The sequence below is a fragment of the Nipponia nippon genome, unplaced genomic scaffold (genome assembly GCF_047370975.1).
Source record: "Nipponia nippon isolate SJK-2023a ecotype South Korea unplaced genomic scaffold, ASM4737097v1 scaffold_10, whole genome shotgun sequence".
Taxonomy (NCBI): domain Eukaryota; kingdom Metazoa; phylum Chordata; class Aves; order Pelecaniformes; family Threskiornithidae; genus Nipponia; species Nipponia nippon.
This window is the reverse complement of record NW_028262291.1, coordinates 5,203,438-5,221,729: the sequence shown is the minus strand read 5'-3', so window position 1 is coordinate 5,221,729 and position 18,292 is coordinate 5,203,438. Positions and strand designations below refer to the sequence as shown.

The following is an 18,292-nucleotide window of genomic DNA, read 5'->3' as shown; positions in this document are numbered from 1 at the left end:
ATAGAACCAAGTAACAGGAGATTTCCCCTGAAAAAAAATCCATAGAAACAAATATCCAGATCCATTTCAAACTATGCAGCCTAAATTTTCAGAGACTGTTCTTGTAAGTAAACCACCTGAATTTAAGAGTTTATTGCTTTGACATTAAAAAAAAAAAAAAACAAAACACACCCCCAAATGTATATTGGACGAATGCAAAAAATATTTGAGAATGGGATCATACACCTATTCGCACACTTTAGGAAATGACTACATCATTTGAGGCTTGCCGGCCTTGATTTAAGATTACCTCCTCTACTGTTATCCATCCTCTCTCTCTGACACACTTATAGTATACAAATACAATGAATGCAAGATGCCAATGGTAAAGCATAACACATTATTCCTGCCCTGTTGAAGTCAGCAACCTGTCAATCAATATTTTCAATTCACTGGAAAGCACCATAAGTCCCCAGTTCTAAATTAGAAAAAAAAGGAAAAACACTGTTAAGTCTATATTCAGCAGCAGTTGGCCTTTCCAGCTACCAAACCCTGGCTCCACAGGTCCCTAAAACTCAGAAGGGTGCCACAAGCTCCCATTCAAGACCCTTAACCGAACCCCCGGAGGCTGAATTCTACTCTTCAGTAACCGACAACAGCAGGACGTGGATCAGCTCCTGAAAGAAACCAAAGCAGATGCTGCTCCGCTCCGAGCAGGAGCTGTGCGAGGCCTCTCTGCTGCAGCACAGTGCCCCAGGAACCTGTACTGACCGTAAGTGGTTGCTGCCTGCTAGGGGTGGTCAAAGGATCTAAGACAGCCAGGCACAGGTACGGATTGTCATCGTTTGTTTTCTACAGTACTTTTTCAGCACTTTCATAAATATTCATGGCCTTCGCCCAATTCTATCAATGCAGTACGCAAAAAAAAGTTCAAATGATTCATCTCGGATGAAAAAATAAATTTTCATTATAATTAGGGATAGGGTTAAGACATCATCATTCAGTCTTCAGTCACACCCATACTACCATTCTGCTGATGCATTAGCCATTCGATGAAAAACCCTGGCTATTAAAAACTTCTTTAAAAAAAAAAAAAATCTTTTCTCAAGTAGTGCTGAATGCATCCTGAACATTTCCTTGCAGCGTAACTGCAATAACTGTAATGATACAGGCCTGATAGCAGCTGACATGATACGCCAGCTGGAGATCTCTCTTATGCTAAAAAGTTTATAGCCTTTCTGCCAAACAAAAGGGACAATCGGTAGGTGAAAATTAACTTCCAATCCACAATACCACAGATCTGAAGTTGGGTGCACCTATAATGCACAATTATAGCACTCTACCCAAGTAACCATTTCTCTTACAGCTTCTGCTACAGCTTAAAGAGCAGAGAAGCAATCTGGGTCACAAAATCTTAGTCAAATGTTGAGAGCAAGTTACCTAGCTGCATAACACTGCCACCATGCCATCTTCTCTCTCAAGAGAAAGTGTTTTACAGTAAGTAAAGCAGTGAATCCCTCTTTTAAATACATCCCTTAACCATCTTTAAATTTATTACATTTTAATTAAAGTCATAGGACTTCGTTTAGCTAAAGTTGAAAACCGCAGGTTGGCAGCCAGAATATCTTATTTATAAGAACTCCGAGGTCTTAGATTCCCATATTTGGCTTATGTTGCTTTAATTTATTTATTTTTCCAATTAAAACGTTCTCACTGCTCATGCATTTTTTATTCCCTAATGCTCTATTCTATCAGGAGAAACATAAAAGAAGCAGACAACATGTTTTTTCAGTTGGAGACTACTTCCTAGCCTGCTCCAGTTTTATAATCTATTCTCTTATGCTCTTACCAACCCCCTCCATCAAACAGCTAAGAGTATCCATCAAAAACACAGGCTGTATTCACAGTAAAAGGCACTCCAGCACGTATTTTCACTGGAAAGCATTAATTTTTGCAGCAAAGTGCCTTTCTCCCTTTTACACCTGCAGGCAGACTTCAAGTAAAGGAATACTGATACTGTCTGAACAGGTGAGTACCTTTGTAGCAATATGGTTAATGAGAAATAAAACAATAAAAATCTAAAGCAAGCAGCCTTCAAGCCTACCTCCCTAGATTAATTAGACACACTGAGAACAATCTGGAATTCTTAAATAGTCAACAAATACATTTTGATACAGTACCGACCACCTCTTAAATTGCAGGCTCCGTGCCATTCCCTCACATTTAATAGTGTTAAGAGAAGAGTAACATTTTTCTGTGTTGTTACTGTAGTAGGGGGCAAGCATTGCAGTGGACAGCCAGGTACCACAGGCAACATTACAGACTCTACAGCTGAAACAAGTTCCCAGTAAAGAGAAGACAAACGCCAGCTCTTGTAGGACTACGACAGTCTCCTGGGGGTGCAAATCTCCTGACAATGGAGGTAGGAACAGCAGGATCCTTCACCTCTGCTCCCCTAAGAGGCCAGATCTGGCAACGTGCATGGCAGAGTTTATTTCATTATATATTAACCCATTAATGCCATAGGTTATTTAGGGACCCTCTGGCAATGACACAGTTGCTCTAGCTCAACCTAAACACTTGCCAGAAAGCCCCTGATAACCCCCTTTGCCCTAGAGCGGGAGAGCACAGATCCTACACATAACCAGTATTTTGAAACAAGATTTGTTCGCCACTAGTAGACGCAGCATTGGAGACGCAAGGAAATTAACAGCAGCGTACTTAATTTCCATGTTACTTCCAGCACAGGTTTTACTTGTGCATCAGTTGTACATTCATAATTAATACAGTCTTTTAATTTTTCTAAGCTTTCTGAACCTTACTAGAATGTTAAAAGCATGTTAGCGAGTACACCTGCCGCTTAGTACGCCACTTGTCTGAGATGTGTCCCTGGCTAGAGGTTACTGCCTAGGCCCAGCACAAAGGCTCCCCAAGTCAGTGAGCAGAGTCCGGTGATATTCAACAGGTTTTTAGGCTGGACTCTGATGTACCTTCCTATCAGCAGCTCCAAGCTCCAGCATCAAACTCAGCTACAATTCTTACTCCTTGTTCTTGAAGGAGCAAGTAAGATGCATCAGGACCTGATTTCAAAAGGACACGTACTCGAGCAAACATACCTCCTTTGATACGTATGCCTCCCCCACCATATTACATCTCATTAGAACAGACGCAATTACACTGTTCTAAAGATGACTCTTAAAAGCACTAAAGGCTTTTACTAGTTCTCAAGTACTTTTCCCTAACCTATCCAGGTCTGAAAAACAAAGTCAAGTTTGAATTGAATCCAAAAGACAATCAAGTACCAAATGTCAAAGCAATTTTACGAATCAGAGTAATGCGGGTGATAAGGCTGGGAAGAATAAAAGTAGATTCAGCTATCTGTTTACAAATTAAAAGTTTCATCTCCAATGCTTTCTGATCTACTGCAGTTTTTGGAGCCCAGAGACTAGCTTTGGGTATCAATACAAATACCGTAGCAAAATTAGGTTGTGGCTGGATTTTTTACCCAGTGCAAACACTTTCAATGAACTCTCAGATACGGGTTAACTTTAGTAACACTGCATTCACAAATCAGTCACTCAGAATAGCCTTCCAAGTGTATAACGTATTACCATAGCCCTAAACAAAAGGCGTAATGCATTTATACAAATTCATGTATATCTGCAAGGAAGCAATGTTGCAACCCTCTTAAAGAAATCCAGTAGGAATCCAAGGGATTTTGTTGGTCAATTTTTTTTCCTTTTTGCTTTATTTTTTACAGGGGAAAGAACAGTAAGTAAAAAGCACAGAACTTCTTTAATTAGATAGGTACATTTCAAGCTAAATTCTTTTTCTGATGACATCAAATCTCTGCAGGAGGTGGGACAGGTGAGTCTACTGACTGCAGCCGTACTCTCTTTCCCTGTGACTGACTTGTTCAATTAAGTCTGCAGAAGTATCAGAACTCTGCTGACAGATGCTGACACCACATTAGCCTAAAATGGTGACATTTACATTTAAAGTCTACAGCTCTTAACACTGGATTCTGTGCATACTTTCAGCTGCAGCTTTCCTAATGCTGACATGAGGAAGGCTCAAGATTTTCCATAGTGCTGAGAAGTACCCCTCATTGGCTTTCTCTTCATTTTCACATCTTTTAACATTTATTGTAGTGTCATCATGAAATGGTAGTGCAAAGAGGAACAAGATGGTGGCTCCTCTTCTGAGTGCAAAGATGTAGGGGGTTAAGACATAATAAAGGAAACTGTAACACCAACATTCACAAAATTCTCTAACATAACAGAGATGCCACAGCTAAGTCAGGAACTTCAAGACTTCCCTTTTTTTTTTTCCTTCTTCCATTTAAACTTCTACTACGATCTGCCCTCAAGTCATGTTTTCAAAACTATTCCCATTATTTTTCCACAGGAGTTGTCATAAACTACCACAAATTCACAGCCAAATAGAGGCATTTAGGTATAGGAACAGCCTTGAGATGTACCACCTTAAGGGAAACTCTTAGATGGATCATCCCTGTTTAGGGCTACCTGACAGAGACAGCTATACACATTTATCACCTCATATGACAGCACAGCTCATTCTGTAATTGTATTTATCTATTGCTGCCTGTTGCTGGAAAGAAAATCAGGTCGCAACCATGACTCCGTGCAGATCTCTTGTCCCTGGACAGACTTCTCCACCAAGCAGGATCTTTGTGCTGTCTTGCTTTCACATTGTGTGCAAGAAGGCAGCCAGCAAAACAATCTGCTAAAAAAGGGTATTCCTAAAATACATCTGCCTTTCATTAAAAAAAAAAAACACCACACATAGGAGATAATGAAGAACCTGTCCCAAAAGCCAATATGTCAATAAACAAACAAAAAAAGTATACTGTTGTAAGCAAAGAAATAATATAACAAACAAATAATGGTAAGATAAATAAATCAGATGACTGAAATGAAAACAATCTTTACAAATTGTAGATTTCACGCCTCAATGAAATTAAAATTGCTCTAAGCATTTAATTGCTTCTAGGGTCCAAATAAAAGGATTCAATAAGCAACCTTTCTTCAGATTAGATTTTTACTGTTGGTAGTTAACGCAGTTGCAGAAAATGGTTGTAACTTTCTTCTCAGAACAGTATCTCATAATTACTTTGGTCAAAATTAAAACTTTTTCAAATGTTCCCATACTGCATACTCCCATAATACTCATATAACTTTATTCTGCCCGCCTGAACAAAATAAGACTTTAGAAAGAAATATCTGCTACCATCACCCTATCCATTTAAGTGCCACAATTCCAAAATGCATATGCTGATCTTCTCACTGAAGGCAAAGGATATTTTTATATTCATTTCAGCACAAGACGACACAAAAGTACGGGATCATTTTCCTCATATCTAAAGACTATTTTGAAGGTCTCAATTTCAAGTTTTCTAAGTTTCCTCATCAACCACTATGTTAGCAAAAGCCAAAGTCTTCAATACATTGTGAGATCAAGTCTCAAGGGAAGAGAGATTCTAGGGAAGAGAGATTCTAGGTTTGCTGCTTTTTATTCCTTGAAATCCTGACAATCTGCCACCTTGCAGATTGCACAACTTTTAAAGTAAAAAAAGTGCAATGACAGACAGAATACCCTTCAGAAAATAAAAAGCACCAGTTCTAGACATGCAAAAAAGAGGCTTCCAGGTTTCTCAGAAGTTTCCAAGTGGGGCAGCAGGTGGAAAAATCAGTAAAAAGTGCATTGCTTGATTATGTAAAATAAAATTAAAATGCCTCTGAAACATCTATGTATTCTTCAAGTTTTCAGGTATGTTGAGTGAAGCAGCTCACAACAGACCAGACTGCACACCAATCTATCACACTTCAATGCAATCACAGTCAAACATAACATCAGCTAGTGCCTAACCTACAGAGATGCATTCAATAGTCCCCAGTCAGCAATCAACCTTTTCCACATTTGTTCATAATCACAATGAATCGTTTCATTTTAGTGCTTTGTTTTTCTTTTCTTATCCCACGGCAGTTTACCATGCTTTTGAAATTAGATACTTAAAAAAAAATTCTCCTTTTCCGATTTTACTCCTGTGTGTAAGTGGAGAGCATTTTTTAAAGAAATATAAATTACTGAACATATTTTCTTACCTGTTGCAGTCCACATGGAGCAGAAGGTGGGACGCGCTAAGGGACACAGCAATCTTGTGCCACTGTCCATCTGCCAGACGGTACGGGAACACCTCTGTTCTTGACTTCCCATTAAACCTGTAGTGATATCTAATCTCATCCCGTAGGCCACTGCTCTCCAGTTCAAAATAGCTGCATTTAAAACATGAAGAAGAATCAGTTCCATTTTTTTGTTTATTCATTGCTTCTGTTGCTTTCTTCTTAACTCATAGACTTCTTTAAGCAAACACCACATGGAAGGTCAGAATCTAAGGAGGTTACTCAACATGGATTAGCTACTAGTTCATTTTTCAAAAGAGGCAGAGAGACAAGACTCTACATTTAGTGCATTACAAAAATAGCAACACCTTTTACGTGAAAACAGCTCCCATTCAAAACACCATTTGAGAGTCCTGGAAACTGAGGCCCTCTTTTTACCCATGGAACAGGCTAAGCTACAAGCAAATGATACTTATTCTTTTCACCAACGTGTTTTGTATGAGAGCAAGATTTGTAGGACATGCAAAAATAAAGAACTGTACATATCATTACCAGTGAACAAACAAAAAGCCATTAAGGTAAGAAAGCGCCAGGTAATCATTAAATTTGTATTTACTATTTGCAAATTGACTTTTTAAAAAACTGTTTACTTTTAGGACTCCCCTACATGCAGTTGCGCTTAACTCCTTTTCTGACTTTTATTGTTACAGCTGTAATTGCTCGGCTTTACAAGGGAACCAAACCTCCTGGCTAGATTAGGTGTCTCAACACCTGGCATGCACAATCAAAACCTTCAGTTGTCACCAGAGAACAGTCATAGGAGAGCTAACCAAGTACGGCTATTAACTGGCTTCATGCCGGCGGGAGGAGCCATTCTTCCTCTAGGGTGAATTTAGCCCTTACAGGTGGTAGCCCATTGACAGGGTGAACCGTGAAGCCTTCTCTTGGACCTCAGATCACACAGAGTATTTGCAGCATATCAAATCAAGGCTCTCTTTTTCCTGCTAAAATGAAGCCCTGGATATAGAAAGGAGGAGATGCAGACCTCCTTTTATAGTAGAAATAACTCAACAACTAGGTGCAGATGTTAGGTTGTCCAGCTAGTCCCTACACACATCTACCTCCACAGCATCACATTTTTCCCTGCTGGACAACGCCAATGTAACATGGCAGTTGAAAGATGGGTGCTAGTTTGGGGTAAAAAAAAAAAAAAATTACAGTAGTGAAATCCACTTCCAAAAAATAAATGCAACACAAAAAAGTATCCAGGTGCCAATTTTCATTTTCACACAAGCCTTTTACACTGCTTGGCTGTACACAGACCTTAATAGCCAGTGGGCACAGCATGACATGAGGTATGTGCGCTTCATCAAGAACAGCTCTTACCAGTGAAATGGAGGCTTTTTAGAACATAACTGAAAAACAGAGTTCTTTGGGAGGAACTTACTTATGAGATAAAAAGCTAGCTGGGAATCTGTGCAAAAGATCACAACAGACCGAGAAGACCAAGACAATAAATCTTGACCAAAAGAGAAACTCGAAGCCTCCTCCATCCTGCCAATGTCTTGCCATTACATTTTTCATGCAACATACGAGCATTATCAGGTCACCCGCATCAAAGACTCAAGTGGCAAAGTAAAAACAGTCACAGGCAGATAAAGGCAAAACCAACACAGAATGAAAACACAGCAGGCATACGTACAAATAAAATACACGCAGCACAGAGAGGAAAAAACAAGAAAGGCTGGTGGTGTGAAGGAACTGGCCTGCTTCATGCACATAAAGGCACAAGCAGGGTAGAGAAACAGGAATTTTCTAAAGGGGAGAGCAGAATGTTGATTAACGACCACCAACCCATTAAAATACCTAAACTGCATTCATAAGAAACGTGGAGAGGACTTTTTCATTGGTTTATTTGGATGCTCAGTAAGAGCACAGTCAACATACAGAAGATACTACTGCTGGCATTTTCAAGCCAGGAAAGCACTAGGACAAGTACTGTCAGTGAAGTCATACTCACAAAGTTAAACGCTTCATAATTGCCATCTGCTGTCAAAGCACAAAAGGCAGTCATTAAAGAGACTTTCTTTCTCTCTTGTTCAGATAAACAGCAGCGAGGCAGAAAACTTGAAAAAAAAAATGAGGGAGAGCTACATAATGTTCTAGTATCTCTCTCGCATCCGAAGTATTTGTATAAATATATTTTTTTTTTTTTTTTTTTTACATGGTTAATCATAGAAGCTTAAGAGCTTGAGAGCAAGGCAAGCTCCCGTTGCAGGAAGCACATCGTTTCCTGCAGTCATTCTTCATACTCTCTTCCAGCCACGGAGCTAACTGCTTACTACACAGTGTTTTGTTTGTTAATAAAAAGGCAACAGGCCAGCCCTGGAAAGGTCAGTCAGATACTGTACTTAATCACATCTCTGCTCCATTATTTGAACAGCATAGGGAATTGCAAAGCAACGTAGTTTCTCATCTGACAAGTTTTAGTGTCAATAGTTACTGCAGAACTAAAACCAGCTTGTTGCTTACGCACCGAGTTTGTTGTCAGTCTCCTAATTTATGCAACGCCGAAGTGACTAGTTAAAATTTACCGTAAAAGCCAGTACTAACATTTTTATATATGTACACCTAATGCACTGCCAAGTGCCACAGGACTGTATAAAACACCATGTTTTACCTCTTCAGTCACAGCAAAGGAGGATGACAGCAGACAAATTCTGCACCTATTTTTCACCACCCTTCAACAAGTGCAAATCAGAAGCAGTTACGCTCAGACAAGCATCAGTAAACAACAGTCAACAAAATCCCAACAGCAGAAACTGGCTAGATTAGCCCAACATATATCTATCTCAATTATTTAAAAAACGCAAAGCAATGTAAACCAACACTCTTGCACTGATTTTTTTTTTTAAAGACGCACAAATTCACATTGAGATCTTGACTAGACACACACACTTCACCATGTTCACAGTTCAGAAGATGCAGTTGTCTTTCCTCTGCCAGAATATAATTCACATGCAAATAGCTTTCTCAATAGCAAACATCATCTTTTCTTTCCTCCTCCCACCAGACTCTGGAGGAAAGCCTCTTCAAAAGCAATGACATAAAGGCCATTCACTCCTGGAAAGAAACGCACCTGCTCCATGTTCAAGTTCTAATCTGCAAATTGTGGAATGGAAGACAAATGAGTGGAAAAACATAAGCTTAGTAAAGAAACCATCAACCTGTGAGAAAATAATTAGTAAAGACAGAGAAAATAAATGGATTTTTTTTTTTATATCCATCTCATCTTTGACTTTAAATGCCACTGCACAAGTTTTTATCTACTCTAAACCAGCAGGTAAACAACAGGGGGAAATTAACAGAAGCTGCCATACAAGAGGCAAGAAAATGAACTAATCCCTCACAGGTGTTTTGTAGGTACTTCCCAGTATTTTGCAAGGAAGAAGAAAACATAGGAACAGAACAAGTCAGGGTTCCTGAAAGGACTGCAGCATCTGGGACCGCCTGAATACACGTATCATCAGTAGGCAAATGTGAACTTCCAAAGTTGCCATGAGATCCATATCAAGAGCCCAAGGGAGATCCCCGAGTATTACAACTAGTTCTGCTTCTGCATCACATCTACGTGAAGCCTGTGTGTCAGCTTGCCGCTCCAGTTAGCCCCCTGCTACCCTCCTTAAGACCTTTTCCGAGAGAGAGATGTGAGACAGTAATCTACTTGTCAACTTGTTAGCACCGAGTGATGGTTTCTTGTTTTATTTGTTATTTCTCGATGAGGATTTATTTTTTTATATTTTTTAAACAGGCACAATCAAAAGTAACATGCATTTTGACAGATGAAATTCTCAGAACACATGTATTAAGAAAGCTTGCTGTTTATGGAACAGCAATACAATATGACCTTGGCTGAAATTTTCCCACTACTAGAATTTCCATATTTGCTAAGCATGTAAGCTAGGGCTGGCTTCTTTTGTACAATTATGGAATTCAAATGCTTTTTATAGGTCTGTCCGCAGTCTCTCATTCAAATCCCAATGTGTAGAAGAAAAACATGTTGCTAAATTCAGATTAATTTTATGCACATCAAAAAAGTTGGGATATTTTAAGATCATGCAATGCGCTTTACAGAAGGACAATATTATTCCACCATCCACTCAAGATGCTTTACAATTCTGACAACTTTTGCAACCCCTATGTACCTCACACACAAATATCGTTATGAGAGGGTAAAGCCTAACTCAATGATGGTTAATCCTTGGGGTTGGGTTTTTTTTTTTTCCTTCTTTTAGTCACAACCCTAGTGAATATTTAACTGTGCATTTGACAGCTCATTTCACTTCAGAGATCAGGAGAAAAAGGTGTCTAAAAGTATACTCTAAGTTGGAAACAACTGCTGTGGATGTAATGACCAAAAAAATTGGAAAAGACATTATCAACATGAAATAAGAGCATATAAGACACCTGAAGCAGAAAAAGCAAAAGTATTTCTATAAGGTGAGTTGGCTTAATCCATCCATCTGCATTAAAGAAACATATTCAACTACTCATCCTGTCTACCACAGCAGTCATCTTAGCCTGTGACAAACACCACCATGTTCCATTCAAAGATTTTACTGCTGTTGGGTTGTGGAAGTAGCAAAAGGAGGGAGGGTTCACAGACTCCAAATAAGACACAACCCCAAGAGCAGCTCTGGGATATATGTCCTTCTGAATCTCCTTAGCGTATACAGCCCTTTCTGTTCTTATCTTTACGATGCTAACACCTATCATGAGACACTAAAATATCCCACAATGAAGACAGAGCACCATCTGGTAAGCACAATACTGATTAAATGCTCTGATAAGAGCTCTAAGAACTAAAGCAAAACTACTTTTTGCATTCAATTCTGCAAATCTCCTTTATCACTTTCAAACATAAATAAAGCAGAGTTATTCTGACTTTACAACTTCCGTCATCCCTGATCAAGTGCCAAATGAAGCCCCACAGCCTCTTTCAAGGAGCAGCACCAGCACTTATAGCAGATGCTCTTAGAGCTACTGAACAGATGTCCCAGGGCAAGGCAGCAGGCACAGATGGCATCCCTGCAAATATGTACAAACTTGGGGTTGCCATCTAGTCAAAACACTTGTGCATCTGCTTAACATTGTGGGGGAGAAGGTCACAAAACCACAGGAGTTCAAGGATGGAAGCACCATGCACCTTGCACACGCTGCAGCAACACTATGATGTCAGGTCTCTCAATTGCTGGAAAAAACATCACTGCAATAATAAGAATCAGGCTGCTACTGAACAAAAGCTTCTGGAAAGTTCTGTCAGTCTGGTCAAGGCACAATTTCTTACATATTCTTTATAGCAAAGCAAATTCAAGGGAAGTTGAGAGACCAGCCCATTTGATGTCATCAGCTAAAAATTTGGGAAGCTTCTGCACAAATTTGCCTATTTGGACATTTGTGCACATAGCTTTTTCATTTCATAACAGCATTGTGCCAAGCAGAGTATCAGAACACTTAATGATGTTTAATGACAAAAATGGCTTCAGGCAAGACTGTGCTTTAGCATCTTTGCAGAAACACTTCTTGTTGTATTGAAACAAACAGCCAACGAATCTGCATCCATTATTGTGCAGATTTCAGGATTTTTAATCTACAGGGATTCTGTGATGAATCACAGATCATCACACTTTTGGCCTTTCACTGTTCCTTACCACTGATTGAGTCTGTGAGCACAGCGGGACACTCAGCACATTGTTATTTTGGTTGTGCTGCCAAGTGGCTCAGCCTGGACAGCAACACAAAAGAAACTGAGATCTTGTTCTAACGCTCCCTGGTGGAAAGCAAGTCAGGCCAAGAGCACGCACTGGGTACACTGTGCTGCAGATAAGCTGGCAGGCATACGCCCAAGACCATCGCCACTGTCAATGAAGCCATATAGAGCAAAAGCAGGGCCCCTGAAACAAGAGAGGCATCTGACTTCAAACAAAAGTAAACACTCACCTTGCGGTTGTCACCACAGTTCTGTACGGATGCAAAACTAGAACAAGTTACAGCTGTCAAGGCAGATATTTCAGTCGCTTCCACAGGCACTGTTCTTGTACCCTAGTTACTATAAAGTGACAGGGTAAGATCCCAAGCTCTGAAGCATCACGCATTGTCAGACACTGGATTTTGAAGAAATGCTCTCACACGCTCAAGTGTACAGATCTAGTCCTCCGCTCCATATGCATGCTTACAAACCATACAAAGCTACTTGTTACAGCCAGTTTAAATATGGACAGATCGAGAGGCTGCACAGCAAAACCATACGCGGCAAGTCTTCGTTTATGCGGCATTAAAGACTTACTACTGTGGCAGAGATTACGTACTGATACCATCAAAGCTTATGAGCTTTTATGTCAGACTGACACCAGGTAGCACAAGAGGCGTCGTGAATAGAAGGATCATCTGTGACAGCGAAGGTATCTTGCTGAAAAATCAGATTAACTTTCTACAAAAGAAAATGCAAAAGCTGCATCCCATATGTTGCACAGACAAAGACTCTATCATCACCTACTGCATTCCAAAAGCATTCCTCCTATACAAGCAAATCCAAAATAAGCCAAAATTTAATACTAAATTCTTTCAAATCTCTCAAGTAATAGCCTGAAAGTTCAACTTCAGTGTGCTGTTGGCTACCTAAACAGGATTCTTGCAAACACTTGTATCCCTTCATTTCAAACAAAAGGAACTAAATGCAGTCAATTAAACAACTTAATTTTTCCATTCAGACCAGTCTGAGGACAACGGGAATCATGTTATATCAGCCTAGCTTGAAACTTTTAGCAATAAAAACCCCTACACTGACATTTTCTATAATAAACATTTTGTCTTTTGTTCTACAGATCTTCTACATGGCAGCTGGACATGCAAGCTGCAAGGCATTAAGCATTTATGATGCTCAAAATCTGCATTTGTGTACCTGCAACTAAGCAAAGGTCATCCAAATACAAATTTACTTTCTTCTTTGATCATATAAAGAAAAAAAGTAACCCCAACTTCTGCCTGACAGCTAAAAGACAGATTGAGTCAGGGCTGGTACAAAGCAGCCACTCATTTTCATGGCATGGGTTGTAAGGATTGACCTTAAGCATTTTTATTTCCATTTCATATGTCCAAAAAAAAAAAAAAAAGTCTATCTTCACCGTGGCCGCTACCTGCCTACTATCTGAAAAAGACCTGGTCTCTCCCCTGTTCATAGTAAACCAAGTAGGTAGTACCACACTGCACCTAAAAATAGTACTGCATCTTAGCAGGCTTCAGAGCTAGCACAGTCAGCATGACAGAAAAGAGTCTACCATTTCAAGTAAGGTGAAGTAATAACTCCTTAGCTACTACCTATTAAAAAAAAATAAAACCACAACAGAAAAAAACCCCAACACATATATATGTGTATGTCCTCATACTCATATAGACACAAACACCTACAAGACCCAAAACATCTCTACTAAAAGTAGGTATCTGCAAGAAGCGGCCAAGTAACAGGAGATATTTGATCTCGTTCCCTCACAAAAAGCAGAGGCTGGTCTCGCAGTAAGGGATGCGGTCTAGTGTAACCACTCCTGAAAGACATGGTCTCACTCTCCTGCCTACTTATTCCTACCTCATCCTTTGCATCAGAGCTAGCCATTCAGTTGCAATGAGGCACGTCAACCCAATGAACTAGTCTGACAGAAAAGTAACCTGACAAAAGAAAAGAATCATTTCTTTACGTATCACCACTCCAAAACCAAGTCACCTTGTACTCGCGCTATCCCTGTAACTCTAGCAAGAAACACAATCCACAGTTACACTCTGTAGTAGTCCTTGAAGGGCTCATCACCCACAACCCTTCAAAGATTAGTTTCCCCAGTGCACCAGTGGACCATTTGCAGTCCACAAAGCATTTGTATCTGAGGGCTTTCTGAATGGGAGCTGTTGATTTTTTAAGGCTAACCTGGGACTCTGAGCTGGCATTAGCTCAGGGATCGCTGTGGGTATGCAGAAGCCTGGAGCTGCCAGTGTGACCAGAGAGCCCCCAGCAGAGCTGTAGCCAAAGCAGAGCATAGCCCTGGTCCCTCCCTCCCTCATGCTCATCACTGCAGCAAGAACTCAGATCAGGGGATCCCCAAATCCATAATCTCTAAATACCAGATTTTAATAAAACAAAAGAGGATAACATAGCCTTTTAAACAAATGAGGTCTGCTACCTGATTCAAACTACAATACGTGAAAACAAATTACCCTAATTGTTGTGTCCTTACGAGGAAGGTTCTTCCCTCTGATCTAGCTCTCAAATTCAACAGCTTTTCAATGATTTCTTATGTTATGACAAACTCCACAAATTTCTGCTAGATTCTAAGCAAAAAAATCTTTTGCTTTCCAGACTCTCAAGACCCAGACACTTGTCTGCTCTGTGCTGCTCTCTGGACACCCTCAGTCTCCTCCTTCCCTCCCCACTGCCACCTGAGCACTGCCAGCTTTCCACAGCCGGCCATCATTAGCGCAGGCACTGCGACCCTCCTCCCTTGCAGAAGGTGGTACCTAGGGCAAGGAAAGCACGCAGGCATCGTTACTGAACTGCAAACAGAAAATAAAAACCAGACACATCGCCCAGCCTGATGTCCAACCAAGCAAATGACCGTCCATCAATAAAACGTTGCGAACATCTAACTATTTCATTAATAGGAGAGTTACCTTCTTAATGTAACTAGCGTGAGTAATACTGTGAGCACAAGCCCGAATTCAGCGGGCAGTTTTCGGAAAGTTGTCTTCACTGTAGGTTTGAGACATTTCGGCGCTTTGCCTATCTCAGAGGGTCATAAAACAAGCAAACAGAATCACTCAGCCTGTTGGAGAAGACTCCTGGGGGACCCGTGCATCCTGCTCCTGGCCGACCACAACATTTCCACACTGTCCAAATTCAGTTTTAAAGAGTTTCAAACTGTCAGCCATTCTGCTCCAATTGCCAACAAGGTCCAATCAATGTGTTTCAACAGCTGGTTATCAGCAGCATGTTAATGCTTCAGAGAGACAACAATTGTCAGCCTGGTGTACATAAAACACCTGCTCTCAGCAGGGAGCCGCAAGATGGAAGGTAGTTCCTCAAGCAGTAACTCCTCCTTCACAACACTCAAATCAGTGGAAGATGTATAGAATATAATAATTCTGCCTCACTTGCCTCTTTTGCGCACTTTAACCCCAAGCACAGAAGCAGGTGGGCCCAATTCTATTTCCATTTGCATCTCTAAAGACATTGGGGGGGGTGGAAGAAAAAATGAGAAAAAATTCTGGAAGAAACAAAACTCACTCACTTGTTCCTCTATGACCAAAAAAAAAAAAGTGTAGATGCCTCATATATTTCACATCACCTCATTCAGAGGGACAGAAGTAAGGCTGGATCTTTATATTCTCTGTACAGCTTTCCAGTTTAGCAACTCTACATATAAATATTAATGAAGATGTGACCTTTACCCTAAAAGAAAAAGGTTAATGGATACACTTGCAGAGGTTTTCCTTCCCTTTTTGAATACTGGGCATCTCGGAATCCAATATGCATATACACATCTTGCAGAGAATAATCTAAAACATAGCATGGAGTAAATCCAATCTTTCAGGTTTACAACTAGGGTCAGAAGTCACTTGCATAGGTTTCTTTTCATTAATTAGGTTTCAGTGTTTAATATAACTCGCTGGTTACCCTTCTGTGTTTTTAATCAAACATATTGTGGCCTGGTAGCCTTCCAACTTTTATTTGTGAGCATACAGCCTTCTATCTGCTCCTCAACAGTCTCAGAAGTTACTGTTCATGGTGTCACTGGGGGGAAGTAGTGAACAACGTACTACAGAGTCCCATGCCTGTTTCCCCTCCCCACCTAAAACTGACTTGCTAGGAATAAAAATCTTTCACTATGAGCCTAACGCATTTATCAGAATCTTCCTGAGTATTTATACCAATACAAGCTTGCTGTTCCACAGTGAAGGGCCAAATTCCCCACTCAATAAATCCATTTCACCATAGCAGTACAAGTAGCTTGCAAGTTTCCAAATATCTGGCGTGGCAGAAATTTTCTGAAGTTCAGGTCCTAGCCATAGGTTATAAGCATAAAAACAAAGAAAAAAAAACTCAGAAAAAATTAAAAAAAAAAAAAGTTTTTAGTGCTCCCTGTAAGGAAGTCTTAGAAACATTAATCTTATGACTCGCTGTCTAGTTTTATCATGGTGGGATCTCCCATTTTGAAACACTCTTCAGAAAGAATGACAACAGATGGCTAGAAAGTTAATACTTATAAACATGAAGGAAACAGAGAAAACAGACACTGGGACACACACAAAATAGTAGGGAGGAATAAGCAACTTAGCATTTCACAAAACAGTTTTTCATCCTGCCTCTTTAGTAACCAGTAAAAGTAACAAAAGCAACAATGACTTCTTTGGGAAGGCAAGGGGAGGGGGGAAAACAACACACAAGACTCAGGGACCTTGAAAAATGCACATAAGGAGACCTTCAGGAGAAGGTCAAGAAGCGTATTATCCTATTTCTTCTGGGTAATTCATGGGTAATGGCTCCTCTGCTTACTAGTTTAGTTTTGCGTATTCTGCACTACAATGTCCAATTTCTCTGCTTTCCACAAAAATAAACCAATGGTTAAGAAGAAAATCTTTCTTTGGAGGGCAGCTTGTTATAGAGCAAGTAAATAACCAACAGGTTACTTTCAAAAAGTCACAGGGATTTTTGCCTAATGAAAGATTAGAAAACCAGATCCAGCGTTATTACCTCCCACGTCATGACGAGATGACAGCTTGGTGGCCAGCTGCCAGTTATGTGTAACACAGTGTAAAGATTGTATTTCCTCTTGCTTCCTTTCAGGTAAGTACCAGAGCCCCAGGTGATGTGTACTTGTGCTACTCGTCTGATTGGAGGAGGTTCAGATTTGTACAGTAGCAGAAAAATCATTCTGGACTCAATACTTCTTGATACCTTAGGCCTACCGTGCTTAGACACGAGTAGTGGTTCAACGGTGGCTACCTCCAAAAAAATCCTCAGCAATCAAAAAGTCATTATTGAAAGTTTGGGCAGTATATGATTTGAAAATGTTATAAGCTAGGCAGTGGGGTGATCTCTCACCAAAAGAATGCTCACAACTCTTTTCCAGGTGCCTCACCCATTGTTTCCAAGCACCAATACCCCTTGAGTGCATTCAAAGTACACAAATGCTTTCCTTTCCCACTCATTGTAATTCATTATTTTTATAGACAAAGTACGGGAAGAGTTTACGGCTATTTTGGGGGGGGAGAGGCATAATTTTCACATCAACGAGAAAAGAAAACATTACAGCAGTCAGTTGCTTTTAAATTGTGCTCCAGAGTGGTCAGGAAATCATAGTCAGCTCCAGTATTTCAAAGGACGTTAGCCTGGGTACCTGAACATCCTTGACAGATTCCTCCAGATACTGATCTTAGCCAGCGGTGGGAAGGAACCATCAATATAACTCCAACCCAGCAAGTAAACAGCACAAAGGCAATGCTGACTCCATCTAATTTATGTTCTTGTGCTTTGGACCATGCAAGGCCAGAGCAGGTAAGGAGCAGGCAGATAACTTCGGATGAAACTGTATTAAATTGCTGTTGAAATAAGGATTCACTACGGGTGGGATTTTGAATATCTTGATGGCCTCTTCCAAGTGTCTTGGTGGTCTGAAGAGTCAAAGGTTGCGAGCAAAATAGCTCACAAAGATCTTCTAGGAAAAACTGGCTAGCATAATTCTCCAATAAACAAAATAGTTTCTGCCTTGTGCATCCCCAAGTAACATGTTTGTCCATCCTGTATTACATTTTGTTATCTATAATTTAGGAAAAAAAAATATAATCTTCAGATTTACCACCGTATTCCAGATAACTATGTACACGGTCTGTACGTACTATCAGGCTGTTCAATTAGACTTAATCTCTGTTAATTAAGCTTCCCATTTTCCAAGCTGTATTTTAATACTTTTGGATCATGAAAACAAAGTCTTTATCATCATTAAGCTGATTAACAAGATAAAAAATTAACAAAGGTGCATTTATCATCACTGTAGTATAAATCCTGCCCATCAAATGATGATATAAATTAACAGCAAATCTCTAATTGTTGCAAAATATCCATTTAG

The 18,292-nt window shown here is 40.0% G+C and overlaps 1 protein-coding gene across 6 annotated transcripts in view; it reads right to left on the bottom strand.

Moving 5' to 3' along the window:
- Positions 1 to 18,292, bottom strand: part of NELL1 (neural EGFL like 1) — a 299,065-nt gene that overhangs the window by 250,328 nt on the left and 30,445 nt on the right. For all 6 annotated transcript variants that reach the window (XM_087743099.1, XM_087743091.1, XM_087743107.1 and 3 more), the window contains exon 4: positions 6,105 to 6,275. In XM_087743099.1, the coding sequence (XP_087599225.1) occupies positions 6,105 to 6,275 (171 nt within the window). The remainder of the gene's footprint in view (positions 1 to 6,104; positions 6,276 to 18,292) is intronic.